Below are 16264 nucleotides of genomic sequence, written 5' to 3'. Positions count from 1 at the left end.
GCAATCTTTCTCAACCAGGGTGCCTTGAGGTTTTTCAGGGATGCCTTGGCAAAATGTCTAAAAATGTCTTACACAAAGTCACAGGTTTTCATTGTGCACCATTACGACCTTCTAGCTGCAGGCATCCTGACAACCAATGACTTCATCAGTTGATAAGGAGGATGTCAGCTGCCTGCACAGCATCCTAATTTAACCCTCCCCTGCCCATTTCCATCAGTGCTGGGGCCACATCAGCTTAGTGATGGAGAGAAACTGAGGGAGAAGAGAAACAATGGAATACTAGTCAGTACCAGAGTGCAAAAGTGTATGGAAGTATAAATCCCCTCTAATGTTGGGTGTCCTACATGTATGGATGTTGCTGCATTATATAAAATTATTAGAATAGTTTTTCCCATTTTAGAATGGGGTGCCCTTTTAAAATTATGGACAGTCTAGAGCAGTGGTTCTCAACCTTCCTAACGCCGTGACCCTTTAATACAGTTCCTCGTTGTGGTGACCCCCAACCATAAAATTATTTACCCAGTAATTATAATTCATGAAGTGTAATTTTACCTCCAATACTGCTGCTTTCAACGCAGCAGCTGCTTTCAACACAGTAGCTGCTTTTAACAGAGTAGCTGCTTTCAACACAGCAGCTGCTTTCTACACATCGGAAATATGTGTTTTCTGATGGTCTTAGGGGACCCCTGTGAAAGGGTCGTTCGACCCCCAAAGGGGTCGCGATCCACAGGTTGAAAACCACTGGTCTAGAGGCACCCTGTTTTAGAATGGGGTGCCTCAAGACTGTCCATAATTTTAAAGGGTGGCTAGGGACTATCCATAATTTTAAAGGGTGCCTTGACTGAAAAAAGGTTGAGAAACACGGGTCTAATGCAGGCCATAGATGGGGAGAAAAACGGCAGATTTTCGGCCGATTAACGAACTATCGGTCGGTCTAAAAAACTTACCTGACCACCAATTATTACGAAAATCGGCCGATTAATGAGTAACCTATAACGGGAAATGATGTCATTTTGTGGCCTTTGTGATCCTTTTTCGGAAAACGATCGTTCGTTTTTGACCATCAATGAGGATAAAGTCGGGCGTTTTTCGAAAATTTTCCAACATCACCGATAATCTGAAAGTCCAAAAAACACGAAAAACGGCCGACAAAATCGTCCACTAACGATAAGATAATCGGCCGGTTTTATTTTCGGACGAAAAATCGGCCGTTTTTCTCCCCATCTATGGCCTGCATAAGAGACAAACCTAGAGTGGTGATTTACTAAAACTGGAGCACACAGAATCCAGTGCAGCTGTGCATATTAACCAGTCAGCTTCCAGGTTTTATTGTCAAAGTTTTATTCAACAAACTGAAATTAGAAGCTGATTGCCTACTATGCATAGCTGCACCAGATTCTGTGTGCACCAGTTTTAGTAAATCTTCCCCTATGAGCCAACATTAGCAGAGGCTATGTTACCAGCGTCTAGGCACTCGTCATGTGCGACCAGGGACCATAAGGATTTTGCTCTTGTTAGCTTCCTTACCACTTGACTAAAAATGTATCTGCAGGCGAATATAAAAATCAACATGGTATAAGGACAATATGTTCATTGACACTAGCAATTTACAGTATTTTCCTTACCCATAAAGGACCTGTTGATCCTGCCATTTCCTTGGTGCTTACTGGATTTCCAGCAGAGTGCCGACAACACTTGTTGAGATTGCTGTACATGGTGAAATGCTGACAACTCCTAATGCTTAAAACATTTAGAAAATAAGTGCAGCACTAAGGAAATAAAACTACATAAATACTAACATTACAAACTACAACATACAAATATCATCATAAGACATATGTCATAATCCTATAAGCAAGAAGTGAAAATGAATCCAAATAAAAAAATATATACAGTATGTATTTAAGTAACAAGGTAAACCACTCCTGAAAGTCAGTGCAGCAACAGAAGACCTATCAAGAGCGGTCTTCCAGATGACTGCAGATAAGGAACACCCACCAACCAGTGTCCACCTCAGTTTGCTCAAATGGTTCTTACCAGATTTATATGACCACCTCTTAATGTATGGTCAAACAGCTCTCAGAGAGTTAAAAGATCCACATCTCCACCAGGGGCGGACTGACAACTCATGGGGCCCCCAGGCAATAGGGGATCATGGGGCCTCCGTGTCCTTCCCCAAACTCAAAAAAGCCTATGAAAAAGGTACCAGGGGCATCTCATGGGGCCCCCTACTGACCCCGCGCCCTCGGGCAGTGCCCGAGTTTCCAAATGGTCAGTCCGCCCCTGATCTCCACCAATCAGCTCATATGCATCCTTGCGGGTACTTGTATACTCCCTAGCAGTAGTGGCATATAAAAAGAAGAACTCTCCTAGTGTAGTACAGCTAAAACCACCAATTTATTAAAAACATCAAAAGTGCACACTCACATATGCAGGAAGCCAAACAAGGCAAACTTGTATGGTAAGCATCTGATCAGCAGCAAGTCTCCATCTGGTCCAACTTCTAGTATTGGCGTGCGAGATGATGTCACATCCTTAGGTCCCAGCTGACGCATTTTGTCATAGCAGACATCATCAGGGGGAGAGGAAGGACTTTTGCAAATTTCATACAAGAAAATAAAAAACAGTTGAAGTGTTTGCTTAAAATATCAATTCTTGCTAATTTTTTACTGGAACAATGGGTAAAAGTGTGTAGCAGGGGCGGACTGACAACTCATGGGGCCCCCAGGCAATAGGGGATCATGGGGCCCCTGTGTCCTTGCCCAAACTCAAAAAAGCCTATGAAAAAGGTACTAGGGGCATCTCATGGGGCCCCCTACTGACCCGAGTTTCCAAATGGTCAGTCTGCCCCTGGTGTGTAGTATTGTGTTTTAAATAATACAAGCCAGAGCAAAAACTCACATAGCAGTGTAATCAGATTGTGGAACTCCAAAGGGCAAAAAATGGCAGCAATTCTGGATGGAGGGAAAGCGTCAGATGCTTTGCACTTGATCTATCTACAGTCTATGTGTGAATATAAAACATACGGGGGAGGCGCCAGTTATAGGTATACAGTATATGATATGAATATAGGAGAGTATACAGTCTGATTGCACTCACAGACTTCAACTCTGTTGCTAAACTAAAGGTTTAAAATATAAAGTGCGCTGCATAGAAAACATTGCATGCTCACCTCTCCTGCTGTCCATGCCTCTGATCTATGCAACAGTGAAGAGAAACCACCAGCTGAAGATCTTACAGAACCCCATACTTACAACAGTGTAAATTTCTTGGCCCCCACCACATGCTATGATTCCTCCCACCAGACCCTGTTTTACAACAAACACAGCAGTAGCATACAGACCTGTGGATACTAAGGGCAGAGAAGGACCAAGAATCCGACAGAAGTGTCAGATTTATAGTATATTCAGCTGGCAGTTTCTCTTCACTACAGTAGGGATCGGTGGTGTAGAGAGATGAGTAATCAATGCCTTCTTTGCAGGGGTAATTTTACTTAGAATCTTTAATTTCGAGACAAAGGCACTTTAAACTACATTTCCCCCCATGTTCACAATGCAGCAGGGCAGCCCCTCGGCACAGGACCTGGCAGTTACTGGAGATCACTGTAGAACCTACTAGAGTGATTTCCAGCTTCCAGAGGAATTCCACAGGTGTGGTCTATACAGTTGCAAGAAAAAGTATGTGAACCCCTTGGGATTACGTGGAGTTTTGCATGAATTGGGCATAAAATGTGCTCTGAACGTCATCTAAGTCACAACAATAGAAGAACACAGTCTGCTGAACATAATACTACACAAACATTAGATGTTGCCATGGTTTAATTGCACATAACATGTAAACATTCACAGTGCAGGGAGGAAAAAGTATGTGAACCTTTGGACTTAATAACTGGTTGACCCTCCTTTGGCAGCAATAACCTCAACCAAACGTTTCCTGTAGTTGCAGATCAGACCTGCACAACGATCTGGAGTCATTTTGGACCACTCCTCTTCACAAAACTGTTTCAGTGTAGCAATATTCTTGGGATGTCTGGTGTGAATCGCTGTCTTAAGGTCATGCCACAGCATTTCAATCGGGTTGAGGTCAGGACTCTGACTGGGCCACTACAGAAGGCGTATTCTGTGCTGTTGCAGCCATTGTTTTGTTGAATTACTTGTATGCTTTGGGTCATTGTCCTGTTACATCACCCATCCTCTGCGGAGCTTCAGTTGGCGGACAGATGGTCGTACGTTTTCCTGCAAAATGTCTTGATAAACTCTGGAATTCATTTTCCCATCAATGACAACAATCCGTCCAGGCCCTGAGGCAGCAAAGCAGCCCCAAACCATGATGCTCCCTCCGCCATGTTTTACAGTGGGATGAGGTTTTGATGTTGGTGTGCTGTGCCTTTTTTTCTCCACACATAGTGTTGTGTATTCTTCCCAAACAACTCAATCTTGGTTTCATCTGTCCACAGTATATTTTGCCAGTAGTGCTGTGGAACATCCAGGTGCTCTTTTGCAAACTTCAAACGTGCTGCAATATTCTTTTTGGACAGCAATGGCTTCCTCCGTGGTGTCCTCCCATGTACTCCATTCTTGTGTAATGTTTTCCTTATTGTAGATGTGTCAACAAAAATGTTAGCATGCGCCAGAGATTTCTGTAGGTCTTTAGCTGACACTCTGGGATTCTTCTTTACCTCATGCAGCATTCTGCGCTGTGCTCTTGCAGTCATTTTTGCAGGACGACCACGCCTAGGGAGAGTAGCAACAGTGCTAAACTTTCTCCATTTGTAGACAGTCTGTCTTACCGTGGACACATGAACATCAAGGCTTTTGGAGATACTTTTGTAACCCTTTCCAGCTTCATGCAAGTCAACAATTCTTGATCGTAGGTCTTCTGAGAGCTCTTTTCTGCGAGGCATGGTTCACATCAGACAGTGCTTCTTGAAACCAGTAAACCCAAAACAGGTGTGTGTTTTTTAAGGGCAGGACAGCTGTCAGCAACACATCCAATATCATCACACTGATTGGAGTCAAGGTTGGCTCACTCCTGGCTCCAATTAGCTCTGGGAGAAGTCATTAAGCTAGGGCCTCACATACTTTTTCCTCCCTGCACTGTGAATGTTTACATGTTATGTGCAATTAAACCATGGCCACATCTAATGTTTGTGTAGTATTATGTTCAGCAGACTGTGTTCTTCTATTGTTGTGACTTAGATGACGCTCAGAGCACATTTTATGCCCAATTCATGCAAAACTCCACGTAATCCCAAGGGGTTCACATACTTTTTCTTGAAACTGTACATACCTAGATTGGTCTAAGCTAGACCAATGTAACTTTGTAAAAAAAATGCCATATTGGGAGTTTTCTTAATTTTTTTTCTCACCTAATCCAAAAAAAAAAGACCTACTTAAACTACTTAAATAATCTATTGCCATCAGTTAGTATCCACTCAGGCAGGCCCTGGTACTATGGTAGATCGAAAGAAGATTGTACAATCTGGGTGTAATGTATGGTTGGCAGTAGACTTTAATAATGGGTCATTGGTCTTCTTATAGATGGCGATCACAAGGCTTATGAGGAGAGCTCCAGTGCGCAGATTCAGAAAAACTGGGAAACAATACAATTCCTGCGCCAGGAAAACAAGAAGCTGCATAAGAAGCTGGCTGATGTGCTTGCAGTAAGCAAAGTCAAGACAATAATTATTAATAAAATGATCATTTAACTGGGCTTCTTCCAATTCCTTACACTTCTACCTAGAGCAATCAAACCCAAAATGTAGGACTAACTGGGTCTTGTATGAACTGTTGTTGTTCCCTAGACAACATGACAGTTCATGTATTTTCTTTTGATGATCGAAGTAGTAGTGCCATGTTCTGCCATGACACAACAAGTCATAGTAAACCGACACAGGTCACCACCATGTACATTGAATGCCAGGTGACATTTCATTAGTACATGGGGGTACCACATTTACTACTCCTACAGGACTGCAGGGAGACACTGGGGCACAATTGGAGATATCAGGAAGAAAGATCAGAGCCTGATTGCAGGGATGGGGAAGGGAGGGGGGATATCGGAGAGGCAGAGTGAGTATGGCAAGAATCTGAAAGGAGGAAGGGAAGAGAAACAAAGTTACAATCAGAGGGGAACATGAACGAGTCAAAATGGTGGAGCAGAGTGGGAGTGCAGCTAACATTCAGAACACTGAGCCGCTCTCTGAGAGTATGACAGGAGTCTATGAAACAGAATGTAGCTTAGCAGCTGCAAATGGACTTATTGGCTGCCAGGGCCCGGGCCCCATACAGCAGGGCTGATGGTACCCCCATGTCTGTAGCCCCGGCTGCACCCATCCCTCCCATTTCCAGGAGGGGCACACTGCTTCATGTGCAAGAGGCCTTAGAGTTCAGGTATAGGGACAAATCATGACTTATTCAGACACTGACCCTTAGGTGAATATTATCAAATATTTTCACAAATTTTATACAGCATTCATCCAGGATTCACAGCTGTGTGAATCTTTTAAGAAAACATTTACCTACAGAACAAAAGACAGTCCACAGAAACAATTGCAGAAATAACGGACTCCAGTTGCAAGAAAATAACTTTGAAGCCCATAGAGTCATTAGATGGTCCTCAATGTACTCAGCTTTTTTGGGCGACAGTGAGAAGAAATAAGTAGCTTGCACAATATAACTGGCCCATATGTGAGCACACCCTTGTACACTGCAATTCCAATGAGCACTCAGCCCTTACTGTATCAGGAGGATGCCTCTTGGGCATTCCTGGAAAGTCTGGGCAGCTTTGTCGGTGGTAGCATTGATAGTGGTAGAGAACCTGGGGGTTCTTCTGTCACCACACATGTAACTCCCACAAGAAATGTTGTGTGCATTCTAGTCCAGAGGACTACAGGGGGTGTGTCCGTGACAGCCAGGCTGCTGTGGAAGTGGCTGGATGACACTGGATGTCATCCAGACAAGAAATACTGTTGTGACAATAGGCTGGAGGAAAATTTCAGCTTGGGAATAGGAGAAGCTCAGCAGCAACAAAAAGACATCACTTTAGAAAACATCCCTGACAGTATAATTTTTGAAAAGCTAACCCACACGGAAGAAAAATATATTTGAAATGTATTTGAAAAATATATATTTTTTAAATACATTCTTCAGAATTTTTTTAACATATAAAAAAGTCATTTTAACATATATTTTTACATATAATTGTAAATGCATTCCAGAAATCTAGATTTGTATTTTTAAAGACATACAGTATATTTTAAATGTATTATTAAAAATATTTTTCATATATTTTGTAATAAAAACACATTTCAACATGCAGTGTGTATATATATATATATATATACATATATATATATATATATATATATTATTTTTTTTTTTTTTTTAAATGTAGTGAATATGGCCAAAATTGTAGTATTTCAGATATATGGCAATATATTTGTGAAGAATATTTTTAAAATATATTTCAAATATATTTTCCTTCCATATGGGAAGGCTGCAGGTCAGGTTTAAACACTGTCTGCCACTGTATGGTGAATAGTCAGGTCGGAAGACCAATCACTATGAGGCTTGTATCTCTATTGCGTTAGACAAGATGTAGGACTACCTTACCCAACAGAGATGGAAAAGGGCTTCTATGGCTTGAAGCTTGGCCACAGGAAGTTGTCAAAGTCTGCTCATGGTCATCACGTCTATTCTCACATGTGTGTTCCAGGGTGATGAGAAGGTGATCAAGGAGGCCTTTCAGAGCCACTCTGTGGAAAGAGCTGCAATGAGGAACAAGAGTGGCCATGTAAGTAAAGGTGTTTGTGATGTGTACAGGTGGAGATCTGTATACGTTGTTGTATTGGGGCATGCCAATGGACAGTACCACACTTTTCACCCTATCACACAACACACTCTTTCAGGCTGCCATCCAGCTGATGGATCAGAAGCTCTGTGACAAAATAAAGCGTCTAAACGCCTTGCGCCACCAGAGTGAGGTTCGGAAGAAGCGACTAGAAGAGATGGAGACAGAGTACAAGAAGAAATCTGAAAGTGAACAATCTAAGCCAGGGAAAGAAGACAGTTCTGAGCAGGCAGAGCAGGTGAGAAGTGCCAGTGCCACCATGATAAGGAGGGACAGTATAATTTGGGGGTTTGAAATTTAAGGCACCAGATCCAATTTTGTCAGCCTTCCAAAATAAAATGTTGTGTTTATATGAATGGACTTTAGTGTCATCCTCCTGACCTGAGCACAGTGCAGGCTGAACATAAATTTACTCCTGCAAAGGTGATTAGAAATGGACAGCAAAGTGACTGGAGGAGAGTACGCTCCCTCTATTATCTACGGTAGCAATTAGAGCCATAGGATACCCTCCTTTTTGACCCCCACCAATCCTATCACATTTACTTGAACTCAGATCCAGGTTAACCACTCTCGTAGCCCTTCCGGCTAAATGGTTCCCTGGGTAGTAATTGCTTACCCCCCCCCCTATTTACCGCATTCTCCCTACTCTAATACATGTGTCTTAGCCTTCTCATTTTCCTCTCTCTTCTTCTCTCATACTTTCTCTTCCAACTTTAACTCCTCTCTATTCCTTCCATTTTCTCCACCGCTTATTCATCTCTAGTACATAGCTTCTCTCCTTTTGTTTCCATCTTTTATTTCCATATTTTGTGTCCTTGGGGGACATCAGCCAACATGTCTTTGCACCTTACATACCCAGAAACAAATCCTACACCATACATTTTATCGCCCCTATTCTATCCATCATTGTTTGTTTCTAGCTACAAATCATTTTTCTCTCACCATGATGTCACAGATGCCTTTCAGATATTGGTATATATCTGCCCCGTGTTAGGGGTTCTCTAATCCAAGAACACTTCAATGTTTTTACGCAATGTTTCTCGTGGAATGTGGTTAGAGATTTTCTACATTTCTATGTTGGCATGATATGCCTTTTATGTCGCCTGTTTGGTCGTTACAATGAATGTCTTAAAAACCCAATAAATATTCTTTTTTAAAAAAAAGAAGAAATGGACAGCAGATTCCTGCAGCAAGAATCAGCTGATTCATGTGGCAGGAATCACAGGAGAATGTGAACAGATGAAGATTGTGTCCAGCGCCAATCCCTGCAGGTAATTGCACCATGTGCATGTACATGCATACAGCCTCAGACAAATACAGCCATTTTCTTCCTGTCATTCATTTGTACAGGCTTCCCAGCCGCAGCTGTTTGCTTACTCCCATCATATCTGCTGTAGGAATCCACTGTCTGTTCCTAAAAACCCATATAAACTGTTCTACCTGCTAAAGGATTTTTAATTCTGCACAGACGGTGTTTGAATTCAGGTTCCTCTGCCAGACAGCACAGCCAGCTACTCGCCCTCCATTGCAGCAAAATCACAACTTGGGTGAGAATACACTCCTAGCCTACTGATTGGACAGTGAGAGAGCAGCAGTACATTGATGAGTTCATGCATCTGTGTCAGGAATGGACTTGCCAATGGTGGTGGAACTCACCTGCCTTGTGGGCTGCAGTACCAAGGCTGGCCAGCGGGTGCTCTCAGCAACCAGAAACTCACTCCTGCAGTCAGCCATCACCTGAGGCTGATTGCAGGAGGTGTATTTAAGGAATGGCCAGACCTGCAGTCAGTGCCTTGATGTATGTTTCCCATGTGCCCCTGTACCTGCATCTTGTCTGCTTCCTGCCTGATCCTGATTCTGCTTTGATCCTACTCTGAACGAACTCCGCCTGTCCTGACCTTGGCTATTCCTGACTACTCTTCCGCCTGCTCCTTGTACCTTGCCTGCCCATTTGCTACCGACCCGGCCTGCCCGACTACGTTTAGTATTGTTTTTATTGTTATCTGTTGGAGGTTTGGTTGCACTGTGTTTATGTTTAGTCTTGCACTGCGTTTATGTATTGTTTAGTCTTTAATAAATTGTAGTATTTATACTATACCTGGAGCCTGTGTTGCCCTGTATCAGTCCACACATCTCTGGTTATACCTGGAGCCCTGACAATCTGCTGTCTCTTTCAATCAGCATGTACTGTACCTTGTCAGCACATCTGCATGTTGCCCCTCCCTTTTCTGTTCTGAAGGCCAATGTACAGGGGATTGCAAAATGCTTACATGGGTAAAAATGTAAGTACACTTTTTTCACTGGAAAATACTTTTTTTTAATAAATATATATCTGCAATAATTAATATATCTGCCTATATTTCAAGTGTAATGTGTTCTCACCCCACAATTCATACTTCTAAGGCTTAGTTCACACTAGCTTTGTCAGCAGGCATCAGACAGGCGTTTGGGAAGCGTTTTTTTTGCACATGGCAGAACACAGTGCTGTTCACACTGAATCGGTAGCGTCATGTCGCGGCAAAACAGACACCTCGTGTCAAGTCAGGAGGAGTTGAAGCCTCCCATTCAAGTCTATGGTGCTGCTCCGCAAACGCCTGGCAGGCGTTTGCAGTGCGGTTGCGGAGCGTTAAGACCATTTAAGTTCATTATAGGCATTATAGGTTTTAATGTTTGGCAAACACCTATTAACCGCCTCAAAACGCGCATGGGGCGTTTGGGGAGCGTTAATAACGCTTCCCTAACACCTGTCAAACGCTATAGGGGCGTTTGGCAAGAGTTAGAAATAAAATCAAGTGTGAACGAGCCCTAAGGATGGCAAATATGGTTCATCATCCAACCACTATATTCTACCACTTCTTTATGCATGTGTTTATGTGCCTGTGTAGTAGAAGCATTCAATTCTAACAGTGGGAACGTATGTGAATGGTTCAGCGGCCTCTGCAATAGGCCCTGGAACATGTCTGTTGTATATGAATGAACACATAAACTCTGATTGGCTCACCCTGTAGTGGGACGGGCAGATGCTATGGTCACATGGTCTATTCTGCTTCATGATGGTTTACTTGTTTCATCCACAGAGTGAAGTCACAGAACAGGAGGAAACTCCTCAACAGGTTAATTATTTTTTTGTTTGACCAAACCTTGCTTCATCCTGAATCAAAGGTCACCCATCAGCCAATGATTTTTGTACAATCTACAAGCTTTCTGCTCCTTTGCTTCAAAGTTTGCCCCTGTCTTCCCCTACCTCTCGGGATTCTGCTGTATGCACAGTGCTCATATCAAAGGAACCTTTAGTAAATGTGCTCTTTAAATCAAGTGTATCACTTTATAACATTTTCTTCCCCATTTCCCCAGTTGTTCACTGAGCAGTCCTGCTTGGCCTCTGCATTCAAAACATCCTAGTCAAGTCCTTTGCATAGCACACACAGCCCCATTCATTTATAGAAATACAGAAAAACAAAAAGAGTGCGCACCGGCCATGTGCAGTACCTTTAAAAGTGTGTTTATTAGATATAAAAAAAATGTATTCTACTCACAATAGTAAATAAATATAAGGCATATCATGAAGGGACCGATCTGTCCAAGTCGCACTGCGTTTCTGTCTTATAATGAGAATGATGGACATCCAAAAGGCTGACGCGTTTTGAGGACTAGCCTCTTCCTCAGAGCCTCTGAGGAAGAGCGTTTCGAGAACTAGCCTCTTCCTCAGAGCCTCTGAGGAGGAGCGTTTCGAGGACTAGCCTCTTCCTCAGAGCCTCTGAGGAGGAGCGTTTCGAGGACTAGCCTCTTCCTCAGAGCCCCTGAGGAGGAGCGTTTCGAGGACTAGCCTCTTCCTCAGAGCCTCTGAGGAAGAGCGTTTCGAGGACTAGCCTCTTCCTCAGAGCCTCTGAGGAAGAGCGTTTCGAGGACTAGCCTCTTCCTCAGAGCCTTTGAGGAGGAGCGTTTCGAGGACTAGCCTCTTCCTCCGAGCCTTGAGGAGGAGCGTTTCGAGGACTAGCCTCTTCCTCAGAGCCTCTGAGGAGGAGCGTTTCGAGGACTAGCCTCTTCCTCAGAGTCTCTGAGGAAGAGCGTTTCGAGGACTAGCCTCTCCCTCAGAGCCTCTGAGGAAGAGCGTTTCGAGGACTAGCCTCTTCCTCAGAGCCTCTGAGGAGGAGCGTTTCGAGGACTAGCCTCTTCCTCAGAGCCTATGAGGAGGAGCGTTTCGAGGACTAGCCTCTTCCTCAGAGCCTCTGAGGAAGAGCGTTTTCGAGGACTAGCCTCTTCCTCAGAGCCTCTGAGGAGAAGCGTTTCGAGGACTAGCCTCTTCCTCAGAGCCTCTGAGGAAGAGCGTTTCGAGGACTAGCCTCTTCCTGAGAGCCTCTGAGGAATAGCGTTTCGAGGACTAGCCTCTTCCTCAGAGCCTCTGAGGAAGAGCGTTTCGAAGACTAGCCTCTTCCTCAGAGCCTCTGACGAGGAGCATTTCGAGGACTAGCCTCTTCCTCAGAGCCTCTGAGGAAGACCATTTCGAGAACTAGCCTCTTCCTCAGAGCCTCTGAGGAGGAGCGTTTCGAGGACTAGCCTCTTCCTCAGAGCCTCTGAGGAGGAGCGTTTCGAGGACTAGCCTCTTCCTCAGACCCTCTGAGGAAGAGGCTAGTCCTTGAAACATGTCAGCCTTTTGGATGTCCATCATTCTCATTATAAGACAGAAACGCAGTGCGAATTGGACAGAGCGGTCCCTTCATGATGTGCCTTATATTTACTATTGTGAGTAGAATACATTTTTTATATCTAATAAACACACTTTTAAAGGTAATGCACAAGGCCGGTGCGCCCTCCGTTTGTTTTTCTCTATTTAGTACTTTTGGACTCCCTGGTTCTTTGAGAGCGGCAAGGCATGCATATTCCAAGATTTTCATTGTGTGGACCCTATGACATAGAGCCCATCCTTAAGCGTAGGAGTATCTGGGTTTTTCCACTTCCACAATAATTTATATAAATAGTCTATACTCATGGCACCCCCTAGCCAAAGTACAGCCAGAGTACCAACCATCCATAGGAATGAATAGGTAAAAGGTTGCAGCCAAGATGCTTTGGATGGAGAAGTTGTGTAGCTTCAAGCAGGGCCACCTAGTGAACAACTTTGGATCAGAAATGAAGCTAAATATCCATGTATCTAATATACCAATATCCCCCAAAAAGAACATAGAACCATATATAGAGAAAACAAGATTTATTTTAGGTATTAATTACTTTAAATTACTAGTTACAAATAACTGTTTAGATTAATAATCAATAATCAGGTAATCCATTTCTCCAGATAAAGTGGACCATTGGTCTTAGAAACACGTAGAGAACTGGACATCCCATAATATGATTCTTGTGTTGATCACATGGTTCTGGGTTTACTAAAAGGACAATCTCACTTTTATGAAGTTGTCCTTTAATTGAAATTTGGAAAGTCATTTCAGCATCTGGATTTACTGCTATGGGATCCTTCAGAAGAATACAAGGAGTGCATGCATAGACTGGTGAAAACAGTTGCTTGGTTGAAGAAGCAACTTCATCCAGTCATGGCTTGTATTTGGATGTTGGAGTTCCAGTAAAGCACCAGGGGGAAAGTAACCTTGACCCTTTCTGGGCAGAGTCCTCCCTAATGCTAAGGCCTCTCAGATTTAACATTTCTTTGAGTGACTGCCAGGTTAAATCACCTGCTAGCTTCTTACTTCTTAGGGATTCTGCTGGAGGGCTCTCAAATGTCCAGCTCCAACCTGCTGTGACAAGTAGATGGAGAACTGAGGACCCCTAGCTGGCTTTACAGTGTTTTTATTTGTGGGGTGGTGCTGGGAACTCTGACATATAAAAGACGCCTGTGGAAGATTCAGTTTAGCAGCATTACTTTTAGGTGGGCTGGTGTTCAGATTCCCCATTGCTAACATGTCACTTTGTACGTCATACAGAATCTACGCATGTTGGAAAATCGCCTGGAGAAGGCACAGCTGAAACTTCAGGAATCGGAGCACATAAACAATGTATACCAGAAGTTAAAGGACCACATGCAGGTGACTTACATACTATAAATTCTTCATCCTTGCACCCAGTGCAGGCACCAAGCAGGAGGAGACTGGAAGGCATATTGCTAATGCAGTGGGGAGAATTTACTAAGAATGGAGCAGGCGGAATGTGGAGCACCCATGCATGGCAACCAGTCAGCTTCTAGCTTTCATTTTCACACTTAAAGTGGTTGTAAAACTCAGACATGAAATATGAACAAAGCATATCCTTCTAAAGTGTGTACTTGTCTCAATCCAGAGCATTAATTTACATTTCTGTCTGCTGCTTCGTTCCCCTCCTATCTGCATGAATCACTTCTGACAAGTCTCCCTGACACCAAGAGAAAAATGGTGACAGGGGAGGGACCTCCAGTATAATTGACAGCATCAGCTCTGTTCCTGTGAGCTGTGTGGAAGAGCGGGGGAATACTTCCCTCCAATCAGCTCTCAGAGCTCTTCTCACTAAGCTCTGCAGAGTGTAATTTCAGCTCTCTGCCCCCGTTTTTCAGAACTCTCAGACAAACTTTATAAATTCAGCACTTTGTACCTGTTTATCTGCAGCCTTCTCTTCTCTAAATCTGTTCAATGTATGTAGAAAGATTGGTTTAATTTCCGTGTGTCACCTGAAGCCAGTCACCTAACTGAGTGTATGTAAGGGGTCAACCACTTTACCTGAACAAGTTGAATCTAGAATTTGACTGGTTACTGTGCACAGCTGCTTCAGATTCCATCTGGTCCAGTTTTAGTAAATTCTCCTAAAAGTCCTGAAAGTTTGTATATTACAACCCCAGCCTTTGTCATGGTGGATTCGGGAGTGTTCTTACCCTCAGGCAACATTTAAAGCTGAGCTCCAGGCAAACAGTTAAATATTCAGGTAAACTACATATATGGGAGCTGTTTTACCTTCCAAATTATTTGTATTTCAGTCCATCTGGTTCTAATATTTACATACCTCTACCACACTGCACAGTCCTGGCTGGTCCTGATTTTCCTCTACTGCACTTACGTGACACGTACAGGTCTTGTCCCTCCCCCAACCCCTGGCCGGGCATTAAAAGGAAAAAGAGCAGACTGATGAGCTCGTCTCTTTGTCCTCTCCTCCTATCAACATGTTCTTGTTAGCGCATGAGCACTGCAACATGGATGATTAGTTGCTTGTGCTTTAGGCTGGCCATACATTATACAATTTTCTTGAGAATTTTGCTTTCGATTTACCAAAAACCATATAATATGAGGTCAAACATAAACAACACTTTCAATTGTATCCAATTAGGCGGGCTCTTGCACTACATAGTGGAAGGTAAATCTAAAGGAACTTGGGCAGAAATTGGACAGAAAATTGGAAGAAAACTGTATCGTGTATGGCCAGCCTTATTGTGCAGAAATTGCAGATTTATACAAATGAAATGACTACTTCATGCTGATTCACACATGTGCGGAGCGGATTGAAGCTCAGGTTTCACAACTAATTGACATAGTAGCTGTTTACTGGTTCAGGTCAGGATTAAATCAGGTTCAGAACAGGATCAGCTCTGGATCTTATCCTGTTCACACATGTCAGGTTTAGAAACGGTTCCCATAGAAGTCAATGGCCTGTAATCCGCACCTGAACCGGACCGCACTGCTCCGAAAGCGGACATGACTCTTTTTTAAACTGCACTGAATCTGCACCAGCAGTGCACCAGACATATGTGAACAGGCACCATAGGAAGCAATGTTATTTCACATGTCATGTGGATTGGATGCGGTTCAAATCTGCATATACAGGTGAAACTCAAAAAATTAGAATATCGTGCAAAAGTTAATTTATTTCAGTAATGCAACTTAAAAGGTGAAACTAATATATGAGATAGACTCATTACATGCAAAGCAAGATAGTTCAAGCCGTGATTTGTCATCATTGTGATGATTATGGCTTACAGCTCATGAAAACCCCAAACCCACAATCTCAGAAAATGAGAATATTGTGAAAAGGTGCAATATTCTCGGCTCAAAGTGTCCCACTCTAATCAGCTAATTAAGCCATAACACCTGCAAAGGGTTCCTGAGCCTTTAAATGGTCTCTCAGTCTGGTTCAGTAGGAATCACAATATATTATATAGTCTGATATTGTTCTATGTACAATCCTTGTTTTATTGATTGCATGTAATATTCTCATTTTCTGAGATTGTGGATTTGGGGTATTCATGAGCTGTAAGTCATAATCATCACAATGATGACAAATCACGGCTTGAACTGTCTTGCTTTCCATGTAATGAGTCTATCTCATATATTAGTTTCACCTTTTAAGTTGCATTACTGAAATAAATGAACTTTTGCACCATATTCTAATTTTTCGAGTTTCACCTGTATGTTATCAGACATTTATGCATTTATTGCAGAAC

The 16264-nt window shown here is 43.0% G+C and overlaps 1 protein-coding gene across 1 annotated transcript in view; it reads left to right on the top strand.

Moving 5' to 3' along the window:
• The window catches only part of ODAD3 (outer dynein arm docking complex subunit 3), a 58966-nt gene that overhangs the window by 3654 nt on the left and 39048 nt on the right, over nt 1-16264 (top strand). The window contains exons 3-7 of the mRNA XM_089688840.1: nt 5541-5662; nt 7717-7794; nt 7910-8089; nt 10929-10964; nt 13788-13889. Of these exons, the coding sequence (XP_089544966.1) occupies nt 5541-5662; nt 7717-7794; nt 7910-8089; nt 10929-10964; nt 13788-13889 (518 nt within the window). The remainder of the gene's footprint in view (nt 1-5540; nt 5663-7716; nt 7795-7909; nt 8090-10928; nt 10965-13787; nt 13890-16264) is intronic.

Source organism: Staurois parvus, unplaced genomic scaffold (genome assembly GCF_062004578.1).
Source record: "Staurois parvus isolate SC_StPar_1 unplaced genomic scaffold, SC_StPar_1.0 ptg000456l, whole genome shotgun sequence".
Lineage (NCBI taxonomy): Eukaryota > Metazoa > Chordata > Amphibia > Anura > Ranidae > Staurois > Staurois parvus.
This window is presented reverse-complemented; position numbering and strand designations above follow the sequence as displayed.